We start from the raw sequence: 15,127 nt of genomic DNA on the forward strand, positions 1-15,127 counted from the left end.
CTGCACTGTGGTGAGGGAAGAGCTGTATGTGTTACTAAGCGTGAAAGTTCTGAAACTGAAGCTGTAGAACTAATAGAACGTGATGACACAGAAGAACTCATCCACCTCATCCACATTGACCGCCACAAATATCCACCGCCCCCCTGCCATCAGCTCCCGTGTCTCACACGAGCGCGACTTCAGCACTAGATTTAGCCACTTTCAGACCCTTTTAGCTGCTTTTTTCCCCATAGAATATTCATACTGACAAACCTAGCGACGTTTTTGGATAAACCTTAGCTATGGTTCAGTTGGAAGATTTCGCCAGTGCTGTCCCGCGAACACGAGGTCTGACTTTCCCGGAGAAGTGTCACCTCTCTCGGCGTCTGTTCTGTGCAGTGAGCGGCAGAGAAGCACCGCAGCCAACTCGTCCATAAATGAGTACAAAACAGCGTTTCCTAGCACCTGTCGCTTACTGAATGTTTGGAATTATAAATATGAGCGTAGTTCATCTAATATCCCATGCACTTTTTTTTTTGTTTTGTTTTGTTACTCAGACGCAGGCAGTGCGCTGCATGAGACAAAAAAGTAATATAGCCAAAACAACCGCATAGCCGCTCTTTAGTGTAGATGCATGTTGATTTTATCAGACGATGCCGTGATTATAAATGAGAGTGACTCCTGGTTAACATGTATTAAAAGGGTCGTGTTTAGTCACTGTTTAGTGTGGTATTTTTTGACAATATTCACTCATGACCGTAAAATAGGGCATTCTAAGTCAATATACTGCAGTATTTCCTCTCTCAATCAGTAGAAAATATGGTTAACACCCAGTCATGCATGCAAAAAAATACCGTCTTGTACCGTGAAACCGGTATAATTTGGAAAAATACCGTGATATAAATGTTTTGGTCATACCGCCCAGCACTGTTAAACCTTTGAGCTTTTCTTTTGCTGGAAAACTGCAAGTAGACCACCGTTTAGTTTCTGTGCATCTCATTACAAATCCAGTGAAATGCTGTCATCTCTCCACAACATTTTGGAAGTTATGCAAATGTAAAAGTGTAACTGCTGCACATTGCTTTCTCAAATGCATGTTAAACTGACAGCGCATGCAGATCGTTTGCTGAATGGTCTGTGAACCGTGACACTGAGAACACTGGATTGTGATGCAAATGAACACCGTGCCACACTTCACTGTAAAAAAAACAAGCCAGACTGTTAAATTTCAAATCATTTGTGATTTGATAAGTGCACTAAGCCATATCACGATGATTTGCTAAAGTAATGCATCCAAACAGTCTTCGATTTTATGAGGAGTGTAAAAAATATTTTGTGGTGAAACTGTTTAGACTGGTGGGTTGATAATTAATGGGAAACAGAATAAGGAGCATTTGGACATCTTTGAGAGCCTAAATATTCAAATATAGCATTTTGCGTGATAAAACTGTCTATATGGAACTTTAATCAGTTGAAGTGCTTCACAAACAGCTTTGTTGCTCTTCAGCTGGAGTGTTAAACATGCTTTTGAACTTTCAACAAAGTCCGCTAATTGCACAATTTCAGCTAAAGTCCTATGTGCTTGTTTAGGCCATTGACTTATAGCAGTGTCTCAGTATTTAGGCATTGGGCTGATGTTTAGGTCAGACAATATTTAGGATGTGGAACCGAATGTTCTAGTCTATGAACACCTTTTTTTTTTCCCCCCTTTTTAAGTATATCTGAAATGTAAAAGTTAGAAATGTGAGGTTTATTATGCAGCCACACTCTGGCACTTTAGGGTATGCAAAGTGATTGTACAAAACAGCGTTTCCTAGCACCTGTCGCTTACTGAATGTTTGGAATTATAAATATGAGCGTAGTTCATCTAATATCCCATGCACTTTTTTTTTTGTTTTGTTTTGTTACTCAGACGCAGGCAGTGCGCTGCATGAGACAAAAAAGTAATATAGCCAAAACAACCGCATAGCCGCTCTTTAGTGTAGATGCATGTTGATTTTATCAGACGATGCCGTGATTATAAATGAGTGACTCCTGGTTAACATTAAAAGGAGTCGTGTTTAGTCACTGTTTAGTGTGGTATTTTTTGACAATATTCACTCATGACCGTAAAATAGGGCATTCTAAGTCAATATACTGCAGTATTTCCTCTCTCAATCAGTAGAAAATATGGTTAACACCCAGTCATGCATGCAAAAAAATACCGTCTTGTACCGTGAAACCGGTATAATTTGGAAAAATACCGTGATATAAATGTTTTGGTCATACCGCCCAGCACTGTTAAACCTTTGAGCTTTTCTTTTGCTGGAAAACTGCAAGTAGACCACCGTTTAGTTTCTGTGCATCTCATTACAAATCCAGTGAAATGCTGTCATCTCTCCACAACATTTTGGAAGTTATGCAAATGTAAAAGTGTAACTGCTGCACATTGCTTTCTCAAATGCATGTTAAACTGACAGCGCATGCAGATCGTTTGCTGAATGGTCTGTGAACCGTGACACTGAGAACACTGGATTGTGATGCAAATGAACACCGTGCCACACTTCACTGTAAAAAAAACAAGCCAGACTGTTAAATTTCAAATCATTTGTGATTTGATAAGTGCACTAAGCCATATCACGATGATTTGCTAAAGTAATGCATCCAAACAGTCTTCGATTTTATGAGGAGTGTAAAAAATATTTTGTGGTGAAACTGTTTAGACTGGTGGGTTGATAATTAATGGGAAACAGAATAAGGAGCATTTGGACATCTTTGAGAGCCTAAATATTCAAATATAGCATTTTGCGTGATAAAACTGTCTATATGGAACTTTAATCAGTTGAAGTGCTTCACAAACAGCTTTGTTGCTCTTCAGCTGGAGTGTTAAACATGCTTTTGAACTTTCAACAAAGTCCGCTAATTGCACAATTTCAGCTAAAGTCCTATGTGCTTGTTTAGGCCATTGACTTATAGCAGTGTCTCAGTATTTAGGCATTGGGCTGATGTTTAGGTCAGACAATATTTAGGATGTGGAACCGAATGTTCTAGTCTATGAACACCTTTTTTTTTTCCCCCCTTTTTAAGTATATCTGAAATGTAAAAGTTAGAAATGTGAGGTTTATTATGCAGCCACACTCTGGCACTTTAGGGTATGCAAAGTGATTAAATTGGCCACACAACCGATTATTTTATTTTTTTAAACTAATATCAGTCATCTAGTTGTCTGAGTTTATTGCATTAAAAATAGACAATATAGTCTTTCCGGTCTCTGCACTGGCACTCATAATTGAGCGTGTGAGCTGAAACTTACCAGATGGTTGAACCGCAATCGTCACATTGAGTGGCTAATCCCTCAGTGTTGTTATAACACTCTTCTTCACATAGCGTTTCCACTGTGCACCCATACTTGCCTAGTAGGTGCCAACAGGATATTAATCTGCTGTGACTGATTTTCCACCTCAGGTGATGCAGCAGGCTGTTTATCAGGATGTTATAAAACATAAGCTGAGGTGACAATCTGATGGTCATGTGTTAATGAAATGTGTTTTGCTGTCGTTCTTTCAGATGTGGTCAGCATTGAGAAGACCAGTGAGAACTTCAGACTCATCTATGATGTCAAGGGACGCTTTACAGTTCACCGCATCACAAATGAGGAGGCCAAGGTGAGCTTAATGTTCTTGTGCAATATGACAAATAATGGATAGTATGACGATCTCATCAGTAGGATTAGAGGGAGCAGATCTTTTGAGCTAATGCTTTTGTCCTGTTTTCAGTACAAATTGTGCAAGGTGAGGAAAATCCTCATCGGCACAAAGGGAATCCCACATCTGGTGACCCATGACGCCCGCACCATCCGCTACCCTGATCCTATGATCAAGGTCAACGACACCGTCCGCATTGACCTGGACACAGGCAAAATTACAGATTTCATAAAGTTTGAGACAGGTTGGTGAGCATATTGTCAAACTTTGTCTGTCTGTCTTTTGCTTTGAGTTGCACATCACTTATTGTCATTTCTTTTTTTCTGTGTAAATAGGCAACATGTGCATGGTGACTGGAGGTGCTAACTTGGGGCGTATTGGTGTGATCACCAATAGAGAGAAGCATCCTGGCTCTTTTGATGTGGTGCATGTTAAAGACAGCACTGGCAACAGCTTTGCCACCAGGCTCTCCAACATTTTCGTCATCGGCAAGGTGAGTACAAAAAGTTTGCTGTCTGTTGTTTAATATGGGCTGTTTGCAAGCAGTTGACTGGGCTTAGTATTTGCTCAAGCAGTGGTCAAAATTAAGACGCGACGTTGGGAACTTTTTACTCATTGGGGTGCACGCGTTTTTACATTCATTATATGCTAAGAGGTGTTGTGGGGTTTAAAGCGGTTTTACAGATTTAGCAAATTACTTCTATTATTTTACAGTATTACAAGTTAATAATAATAATCACAAGTTAATAATACGGTGTCTCTGTCATTAGGGCAACAAGCCTTGGGTGTCCCTGCCTCGTGGAAAGGGTATCCGCCTGACCATTGCTGAGGAGAGAGACAAGAGACTGGCTGCCAAACAGAGCAGCAGCTAAGTCAACAGACTAGCAAACACCTTGGTTTGAAATAAACAATTATTTACAACTACAGTGAATCTTGTCTTTTGTTGAAAAGTATGAAGTGGATGGGCCAAATCAGTGGTTCGCAAACATTTTGATTATAAGGCCCACTGATGTCCAACACCATATTAAAAGTCAATAGTCATTGGAGGGAGAAGTTTGCAGTTTACATATTAATATATTAATGTTTACATTTAAAAGTTATCCTGATTCCAGCTTGGAGAGCCAATGTCCTATGATATAAAAAGTTATTTTCCTCCATTTGTAGTAGCTGCAGGTGCTCCGAAATAATCATAATTGGTGATACTTCACGTAAAATAAAGTTTAGTTATGTAATAGAACTAGGTGTTGACACTTGGGGCCTGTCCCAATACTCACTCCTGTGGTCTTGGCTACTTCAGTACATGTGACAGGAAACAAATGAGCAAGACTATCCCAGGTCTGGTAAATGCCAGATATTGGTGCCCTTAAAGCACACTAAATGCACACTATTGCTAATACCACTTCAGAGCACTATTTGAGGCTGTCTCATCATGTTCCGGAACTGTGCTCTGAAATCATGAAATGTTGAGAAAAACATTACAGTGTTTGATTAGAAGTGTTGCATATTTTATTGGTGCAGAAGTGTATTTTGTAAAATGTTGACAACTGCTTTTTTCACTTTATTAGAAGCTTACCAAAACAATAAATTGTGTTGTTTGTTACATAGGGACTACTGAACAAACATTTAGAAGTATTGAAAATCTCAATGTGTTCATGTCATGAAAGTAGACCTGTAGGAAGTGTTGGGATAGGCTGGTACTTTTTTTAGATTAGAAGTGTTGCATATTTTATTGGTGCAGAAGTGTATTTTGTAAAATGTTGACAACTGCTTTTTTCACTTTATTAGAAGCTTACCAAAACAATAAATTGTGTTGTTTGTTACATAGGGACTACTGAACAAACATTTAGAAGTATTGAAAATCTCAATGTGTTCATGTCATGAAAGTAGACCTGTAGGAAGTGTTGGGATAGGCTGGTACTTTTTTTTATCCCCAAGCAGAAATGAGTTTGGTGCTCACTGCATTACATACTACGCACTTAGCACATGCATAATCACAATATCACTATTAGTGATCTTTAATATCTTGACTGTAGATGGAATTAATTCATAAACCCGTTTGAAATTAACCTCCTGCTTGATGGCAACCTTTCCAATTCAAGATTCAGATTTGTGTTGTATTATTCAGAATCTTGTGTGCCTCCCTCAGCACTCAGTTTTCATATGAAGACTGGAGATAGGGTTGTTCTTTTTTTTGCCCATGATCTTCATGGCCATTACTGTACTGGTAGGTTACCATATATTTTATATCTATTGCATATTCCACAGTGTAAAGTGCACTCTATATAGTTGAATGGCTGAATTGACAGTTGATTTGTACTTGTACTGGCACCTAGTGGTGTGGGTGCGTAAAAAGTAAGCCTTCCACTTATTGATGTGGGTAGGGTTTTTTTTCTTTCGCTTTTTGATATGCGATGCAAAGTTTTTAAAGCAGGAGGAGAGACATGTTGCTGTTCATGTACACACATGACATACATTCATTGTTTATTATTATTTTTATATGTATGTATATATATTTTCAAATTTTGATTTTCAAAGATTTATTATAAAATTGTATTATTTTTCCCCCAAAATGCAATAAGGATGATACGTTTGTTTTTTCTTCCAAAATGCAATAAATCCATTGAATCAATATAAAAGTTATTTTTCATATTGAAACTGTTGGAAATACACAACATAGTAAGTTGATCCACATATGACAGCCTCTGAACTTGGTCAATACTAATCTTATATACAGGCACTGGACTAAAAATACATTCAATCAGTCATCGCTCCCAAAATGAATTCAATGGGTCATCTTGTTAATGCTATAAATTAATTACAACAATAAAAGAAAATTTCATCATGAACGTACGTGAACAACAATATCACATTAAAGCACAGAAATGCCAAAATGACATTTCCCTTACATTCAACTTCCAAAAGTGCATTCATCTTTACCATGTTACATTCATTTAGTTGACTAGTGCTATACGCTGTATTAACAAAAACATTAATGACATAAATAAAAACACTTACACTGATAAGCTACGCAGTATCGCATTCATAATCGAATGCGACTCATCTGCGATTATGAATGCGATTTAGCAGTGATCTAGGGCTCTGTGTATTAAATGCCGCTCCATCTGAAAGCACGTGATGGAGATTTACTATTAATCACAGAACCGGCTTTACTGACGAGATGCGCATGACAATCGCATGTGATTTATCGTGCAGCCCTAATTTTTTTGTTTGTTGATCACAAAGTACAAAATAGATGAGGAAAACTAGGATGCCGGATGCACTGCCATTACTGTCTAGAGTGGTGGAATGGTGCGCTGTGATTGGTTGAGCGGATATATTGCATTCTGCAGAAATTAAAAATTGACTTTTCAATACCGACCAGATACAATACCGATTTTGGCGGAAACTCAATTCTTTGTCAAAGTTTTGGAACCAAACTCTTCATATTAGGGCTGAACGATTTTGGAAAATAATCGAATTGCGATTTTTTTTGGACCAATATTGCGATTGCGATTTAACATGCAATTATTTTTTAAAGCTCTTTTTGCTCTGTATTATTCAACAAAGACAAGCTATAAATCATTGTATAGTATGACCGACACACTATTATAGATAGATTAAACATAAATGTTCTTTTCTGTAGGCCAGGCCTATATGTTACGATGAAATTAGGTGATGCATGAATTGATATGAATGACATTTTTATGAAACTTCATCTCCGATTAAAAATGAGTCTGGGCATGCTCATTAGAGTTATCTAAATCAAATAAGCAGCATAGTTTCAGCTCAGTGGTAAATATCAGCTGAACTCATATCTTGGCTTTGGCTATGTTTGAATGAGTGGGTGTTTGTTTATAAACTAGAGCAAATATTTGTATATATGATTCTGCTTTTGGATTTGTTGTTTCTGTGGTATGATAGGATTGGAACACACCTGTGTGTATGTTTTCCTCTTGTGCCACATAGCTGAGGCTCATCTCCAGAAGGCCATATGGGTCCTGCTGAGCTTCAGCCTGTTCCTCCTGCAGCCTTTGGCCTGCTGGTCCACAGCAGCACAGCACGGCTCACCTCAACACACATTGCAGGGGCTGTCTGCCAGAATGCAATACAAACTAAAACCACACAGGCTCTGGTGTCCTTGAGTTTAAACATTCTGCTGCATTTGAAAGCATAATCATCCTGAAACCACTCACCTGCCTCCCGGTCCTGATGGACTTCTGTTGGGTGTTTCTCTATTATCTATGGAAGCCCGTTTCTGCTACATAAGAAAAAAACTTGTGTAAGTCCTAATAATGGCATTTAAAGTAGAAATTATGAGATAAAAAGTCACGATTATGACACAAGTCATAATTATGAGAAAAATCTATTAATCACATAAAAGTTTGACTTTTTGACTTGGTATCTCATGATTTTGACTTTTTTGTCTCATAATTATGACTTAGTATGTATTGTGACATTGTCATAATTTTGACTTGTGATGTAATTAATCCCCCCCCCCCAATAATTATGATCTTTTTTGTCATAATTATGATTTACAAAAGTGTGATTTTTTCCCCCTTTGTGGCAGAAATAGTCTTCATTCAAAGAAATATCACACATTCAAAGATGGAAGAAAAAATATTACATAAAGTAAAAATTATGACAAAGCTTAAATAATGAAATTTCAACTTTGTAACTCAGAATTATGACAGTATCTCATGATTTTGAATCTTATCTCATAATTGCCATAGTATATCATATTTCTGACATTTTTGGGCTATCGTAGTCATCACACATTTAAAATATGAAAATAAATGACTTAAATCACATCAAACGTCAGGTCAGATTTGAAGCATTTCCTCATTTATGACATGGTATCTGGTCCACTATAAGTTAATAAGAGTCATGGACATGTTTGCAAAGATATAATATTCAGAAAATTAAATGTGAGCCTTGCCAGACTGCCTCACTCCCTCCAATCAAACTGGGCAAAAACAGTCGATCGCAGGAGACATTAAAAGAAACCAGGAACAGAAGAGTAGAAAATAGACCTTTCAACAAAATGAGGGGGAGGAGGGTTGTCGTGAAGAAAAGGTCCACCAGGAGTTTGTATTGTGACATTGTCATAATTTTGACTTGTGATGTAATTAATTCCCCCCCCCAATAATTATGATCTTTTTTATGTCATAATTATGATTTACAAAAGTGTGATTTTTCCCCCCTTTGTGGCAGAAATAGTCTTCATTCAAAGAAATATCACACATTCAAAGATGGAAGAAAAAATATTACATAAAGTAAAAATTATGACAAAGTTTAAATAATGAAATTTCAACTTTGTAACTCAGAATTATGACAGTATCTCATGATTTTGAATCTTATCTCATAATTGCCATAGTATATCATATTTCTGACATTTTTGGGCTATCGTAGTCATCACACATTTAAAATATGAAAATAAATGACTTAAATCACATCAAACGTCAGGTCAGATTTGAAGCATTTCCTCATTTATGACATGGTATCTGGTCCACTATAAGTTAATAAGAGTCATGGACATGTTTGCAAAGATATAATATTCAGAAAATTAAATGTGAGCCTTGCCAGACTGCCTCACTCCCTCCAATCAAACTGGGCAAAAACAGTCGATCGCAGGAGACATTAAAAGAAACCAGGAACAGAAGAGTAGAAAATAGACCTTTCAACAAAATGAGGGGGAGGAGGGTTGTCGTGAAGAAAAGGTCCACCAGGAGTGGTTCCTGTCATGCACTTGGGTCATGTGGAGTGGGGTGGGGAACCAGGAACAATGAAGACAGTCATACATTGTGGCAAAACAAGGCCCAGATGTTTCCAATCAATTCCCTGTATGAGATAAGGTTTCATATGAAGCCACAGAGAAGCATACCTGATAAGATTATAAAACACAGAGGACTCTCAGCCTCCCTCTCCTCTCCTCATCATTTTGACTTCACCGAGACTGTACGCTCTCTCTCGCCATCCAGCAAAAAGACTGGATGAACAAAACATCTACATGAGCCAAGTTCTGGTTCTGGGTGGGGGAGCATGCACACACACACACACACACACACACACACACACACACACTAGGCCAGATGTGTATTTAGGGATGGGCAAATGCAAAGTTAGAATATGTGACTGGAAGAAAGGGTTTTTATTACTCTCATTGTTCTTCAGTCTTGTTGGAGTCACTTTTAAAACCTTTGTGAGCATGCGCAGAGCAAGGCTGCTTTCTGAACGCATAGTTGAGTTTTCGTGAAAGATTCAGCTCATATGGTCATGTTGCACGAGTGGGTGAGGTCTCTCAGTTGCGCAGTTCATGGGAGTTTGGAGCTGTGATTTGCAGAGATCTAGTGTGAACTGAAGCTCTGCAGAGCTCCTCACAGTGGACAATCAATTACAATGCATAAAATGCCTCCACTGTACGCGCAATCCCGAGCAAGAGTCTCCGCCAACACTCTTCAGCGCTGGCGAAACGCGCACGTTTAAAGGGAGATTACCATAACAGCAGAAAAGATGCCCTTCTGCAAGAGGACCATAGTCCCTAAAGATGTGTGCAAGAGCGGCGGCAAGAGTCGCGGTGCGATGCTCACGGATCTGGTGGATGTGTGCGGCTTGACTCTGTGCGCGGTGCTCCGGCAGCTGTCGGATTTATCCCGTCAGTCGGTGAGCATCCTGGAGGAGCTGGAGGGAGAGCTCGCCTCCATCTGCTACCGCTCCGGAGCTCTGGAGAATAAACTTATCAGCCTGCAGAAACACATCTCAGCACTGGCCACCAAGCCGCCGGCCAAAAGTAGGAACTTTTTTTTTGTACTTTACACCCTCTTGCTGGCTTGTAGATGTGTGTGGATGACTTGTTTACTCACTTAGCTAATTGTCAAGCTCAAGGTCTTCTTTACTGATGTTTACATTCACCGAACAACATCGCGCGCATTTTGCAAACTATGTAAACGAAACATAGACTTTCATTCTTGGGCTGCTGGGCATATTTTGAGAACAATAACGTCTTTATTAATTCTATAGCCTACATCTTGTGTTCAGTCTCTAAATGTAGCTGTTTCTATTCTCGCTTTAATGTAAATTTGTATATGTAGAGATGGAGGGCCAATGGCCCTGTTGGAAAGAAGCAACAAATGTCTGTTTGTTCACGGCATGAACCTAGTTTTTAGTTCAAAAAGAATAAACCAAAGTCCCCAAATAATAACAACAACCCTTTATCAAGAATTTTACCATAATAAATGGTGGTTTCTTTAAATATACCATAGTTACTACAGGTATTGTTTGTCCTAGGAATCATAGGGGTCCAATTTGACCCACACTGAAAAGTATTTAACAGGTCAACAGGTGTGTTTTTATTTGGTGCCAAAGATTATGATATGATATATGACAGAGAAATTATTTTTTTTAATATTGATGAAGTAACACAGTTTGACAAATAAGAAATGTGAAAGAATTTTGGAATATAATTTCTGCAAAAGGTGTCAGGTTTCCTGCTTAATCACATAGCATTTCCTAATGGCTCACATACAACTTCTATATTATTCTAATATTAGTTAATAAACATTGTATACAGAGTTGCAGCCTTATGTGCTTTTTATGAAATAACTTCCAGAAAAACAAAAAAAACCTCCTTTACTCATATGGCAGTTTGTTGCAGTACTGCAGGTGTTTAGGAAAGTGCTGTAGGCACTTTTCTTTATTTTTTTTCTCTTTTTTATTACTGCTCCATTGTATCCCAACATAAAGAACAATGTCATAATGTGTCACCTTATAAATAAAATATAAAATATATTTGGGTAAAATTTTATTCATTCCTCAAATGCATGTTGATTTTGACCTCTAAAGACCACTGTCAAAATAATTAATTTTATTAAACATTTTTAATTGCTTTTATTGTGTTGTATAGTCTTTTTGCCATTTTGTTTAATTTATTTTTATGACCATTACCAGGTTTGTAGTACTAACAATAACTGTTGTAACTGTGCGTTTGGGAAACTATGGTTATCATGATAAATTTATGTAAGAGAACAGAGTCAGCTCTAGTATCTTTTTGTAGATTTGTTTGTGACGTGCGTTGTCAGTTTTTACTATTATTACTACTAGTGTATCTAGGCTGCATTGGAGAGGGAGAAAGATTATGTAAAATTGCTATCGTATGTCACTGCCACAAACGTACAGTGAACAAACAAGAGATGGTCTTGTTTAAACAGAAGAAATCAGTGTCAGTAGAAGTCATTTGACAGCTATTCAAGTATTAGGATAGTGACCAACACATTCACTTCTTAATGAACAGTAAACAAATGCATTGTCCATGCCACAAACACATTACATTCACACTTGGCTTTGTGTTTAACTTTCACATTATAATCTGTTGTTTTTAAATCTTTTCCATTTGCATTTGAGACGCATTTGGCATCTACTCCTCCTGACGCCTCCCACACTGCTCTGTGCACTGAAACTAGATAAACCTTGCCAACTTTCACCATCTGAAGATGTGCAGAATATTTCCTCCATCCATTTCCTTTGTCTTATCAGAGAAAGCCTCCCTGCTCTGTATTGTTTAGCTTAACCCTGAGCCCGGCACGTTTGGCAGAGTGCTGGAGTGCTTCTTTTCCTCTGTCCTTATCATTTTACAGTGGCAGACCACAGTAGAAACAAAGCGCGGAGATTATCCTCTAAATTCAGGAGGAGATCACTGGTACTGTATTTGTTTAATCCTGTAATTGTGAAGCATTAGTAGCTTGAACTTCCACCATGCTTTGACATGTGGAAGATAAATGATGTGGATCTCTGTATGCAGCGGATTCTTCGGTTGGGAACTCCTCTCCACTGTGGTGTGGGGACTGAGGTCAGGTCCCTCTGGAGACTCTTTGATGGGGACAGGAGGTGAAGGAGCAGACTGGAGGCTTGTTTTTACAGTGACTGAAGCAGGGCCCGTTTTGCAATTGAATTAAAACTGATAGTTGATTCAGCTCTTCCTGAATGTCAGTCAACTCCAGTGATTGCTGCCTCATTCCTCAGGCATTCACGTGAAAGTCACAAGACCATGTGGAGGTATGTGTGTATTTAGGCAGAAGACAGAAGGATCAAGCGGGTTATTTAAGAAGTTTTGATCCTTAAACCTCTTCTCCCTCTTTTTTTGTAGTTAAATTTTAGGGCTTTTTTGCCTTAATTTGATAGGATAGTTGAAGAGAGATTGGGACTGGGAAAGGATCATGAGCCGGGAGTCCTGGCCCTCAAACTTGAGTTGCCCGGAGGCTATTGCTCCAGCTCTTAAAGCTTTTCTTCTCTCTCCTACATTGTGATGTAGATACACTTGAATTTTTTTTTTGAGATATTTAACTGTGATTGCTCATTTCCCCTGTTTTTACATTTTAATTACCTTTGCCATCATCTAACTTTTACTTAAATCTTAAAAAACACTAATAAATTAAAAACACTGTCAAATGTATTCTTAAGGAAATCAATTTAAATGTGACCCTGGACCACAAAACCAGTCTTAAGTCGCTGGGGTATATTTGTAGCAACAGCCAAAAATACACTGTATGGGTCAAAATGATTGATTTTTCTTTTATGCCAAAAACCATTAGGTTATTAAGTAAAGATCATGCTCCATGAAGATATTTTGTAAATTTCCTACTGTAAATATGTTAAAACTTAATTTTTGATTAGTAATATGCATTGCTAAGAGCTCAATTTGGACAACTTTAAAGGTCTATTTTCTCAGTATTTCGATTTTTTTTACACCCTCAGATTCCAGATATTCAAATAGTTGTATCTTGGCCAAATATTGTCCTATCCTAACAAACCATACATCAACGGAAAGCTTATTTATTCAGCTTTCAGATGATGTATAAATCTCAATTTCGAAAAATTGACCCTTATGACAGGTTTTGTGGTCCAGGGTCACAAATAATTAATGTATGTTTTCATACTGTACTTTATCTACCTTACTTTGCAACACAGAAGTAAGCTATTTTCTGTAAATGTGTGAGACTTTTGATTTATTGGCCAATCTTTGTTAACGGTCAAATAATTTGTGTTCCACACTAGTGTGTTTATGATTCTGATAATAAATTAAAATAAGATGATAACAAATACCAGTTTGCAATATCAAGTAGTATAGTATATATATTGTTGTTGTTGTACTACTAAAATAACTGGAAGTGGATGAAGAAGCACCCACTCTCACATTAAAAATAAGTTGCATTTAAAGTGATTGATTTTAATTATTTTTTTATTTATTTACACAAAAATTGTATAGAATTTTAATATACTAAATATGGTTATTGGCCATACCACAAGTGTTCAGCATATGTAAGTTGATACTATATCATTGTTTGATATCAACTGCACTGTTCTTTCCAAGCAAAACCAATAAGAAAATCGGAAATTCTCAAAATGTACTGTTAAATTAATAAACATGATTTATTCTGAGCTTTTTGAGTTTGTCTCCCTTGCTGAGTGTTTCATATATCTGTGAACTGTTATGTGCAAAGTGGATGTAATCATGGATCTGGTGCAGATTATGGATGTAAATCTTGCTGTGACTTTCATATTAATGTTTGCAGATTTATATAGAGATTATATCCCTGACTTTTAGCGGCAAAGTGTGAAGAATGCTCTGAACTGAGTAAAGCCATTGCTTCCCTTTCATGGGAACTTCGAACTGCATCCTCTAGGGGTCGCTATGGGGAACGCCTTGTCGTGACCCGTGTCTGAAGCATACATTGAAAAAACACCAAATCATTGGCCGGCGACAGCCATGACGTCACTACCGGTGCGACTATACTATAAATAGGCGTCGGGAGCACACATCATTCTCTTCTTCGTCTTCATTGACTGTTTTGATTGAAGTGTGCATTTCTGTGGTAAGAGTGATCTCTATTCATCTCATTTTGGCGAGCACTAGCAAAGCGTTTAAGGATGTGTGCATCCGTGTTGATGTTGTTTAACATCTGATGACACTCACGATCTATGCGTTATTTGTTTGGGCGAAGAGCACGCACGCGATGCCTCCGAGGGGGCAATCGGCGTGCACTGTGAGCGGTTTTTTCCAAGGGAAAAAGCTCCGCTCTCGTTTGTCTCTCTTTTCGAGGAAAGAGGGGTAGCCATCTGCTTCCCGCGATTCAGGACCTGCCGCTGCTGAGGCACGGAACAGAATGAGCTTGTGGGGATCGCAGGTGGATCTGGCCGATGAGTTAAAATCCACATAGCTGGTAAGTGTGCACGTTATGCTTTGTCCACTTTTTAAAATCCACATAAGTGGTGTGTTTGCACGTTATGCTTTGCCCACTTTTCTGAAATCCTGTATGGAAAGGGTTACGCGTTACTGACCTCGTTCCCTTTCTCTGAGTTGGTTTAGACCCCGGTACCTTGGGCTCCACTCAACTAGTGTGTCTCTGTCAACACACTCTGGAAGCATCGCTCCCCTCACCATTGAGGGTTATTGTGAGTATGGTGTTTTCCTT

The 15,127-nt window shown here is 38.2% G+C and overlaps 2 protein-coding genes across 3 annotated transcripts in view; both read left to right on the forward strand.

Moving 5' to 3' along the window:
* The first annotated feature begins 3,485 nt into the window (after nucleotides 1-3,485).
* LOC107557502 (40S ribosomal protein S4, X isoform-like) lies at nucleotides 3,486-4,586 on the forward strand. Its single transcript, XM_016240931.1, has 4 exons — nucleotides 3,486-3,623; nucleotides 3,735-3,906; nucleotides 3,998-4,155; nucleotides 4,433-4,586. The coding sequence occupies exons 1-4, from the start codon at nucleotides 3,501-3,503 to the stop codon at nucleotides 4,532-4,534; spliced, it is 555 nt and encodes a 184-aa protein (XP_016096417.1). The 5' UTR covers nucleotides 3,486-3,500; the 3' UTR covers nucleotides 4,535-4,586.
* Nucleotides 4,587-9,730: 5,144 nt separating this feature from the next.
* Nucleotides 9,731-15,127, forward strand: part of LOC107557511 (NHS-like protein 2) — a 104,685-nt gene continuing 99,288 nt past the window's right edge. For both annotated transcript variants that reach the window (XM_016240945.1, XM_016240946.1), the window contains exon 1: nucleotides 9,731-10,449. In XM_016240945.1, the coding sequence (XP_016096431.1) occupies nucleotides 10,173-10,449 (277 nt within the window). In that variant the 5' untranslated portion in view covers nucleotides 9,731-10,172. The remainder of the gene's footprint in view (nucleotides 10,450-15,127) is intronic.

This window comes from Sinocyclocheilus grahami, unplaced genomic scaffold, assembly GCF_001515645.1.
Source record: "Sinocyclocheilus grahami isolate Dianchi unplaced genomic scaffold, SAMN03320097.WGS_v1.1 scaffold605.1, whole genome shotgun sequence".
Classification (NCBI taxonomy): Eukaryota; Metazoa; Chordata; class Actinopteri; order Cypriniformes; family Cyprinidae; genus Sinocyclocheilus; species Sinocyclocheilus grahami.

Coding starts and splice junctions, on each gene's coding strand:
- LOC107557502 (XM_016240931.1), top strand. CDS start 3,501: ATGTGTTTTGCTGTCGTTCTTTCAGATGTGGTCAGCATTGAGAAGACC. Junction 3,907..3,997: donor TTTCATAAAGTTTGAGACAG/GTTGGTGAGCAT, acceptor CTGTGTAAATAG/GCAACATGTGCATGGTGACT. Junction 4,156..4,432: donor ACATTTTCGTCATCGGCAAG/GTGAGTACAAAA, acceptor CTCTGTCATTAG/GGCAACAAGCCTTGGGTGTC.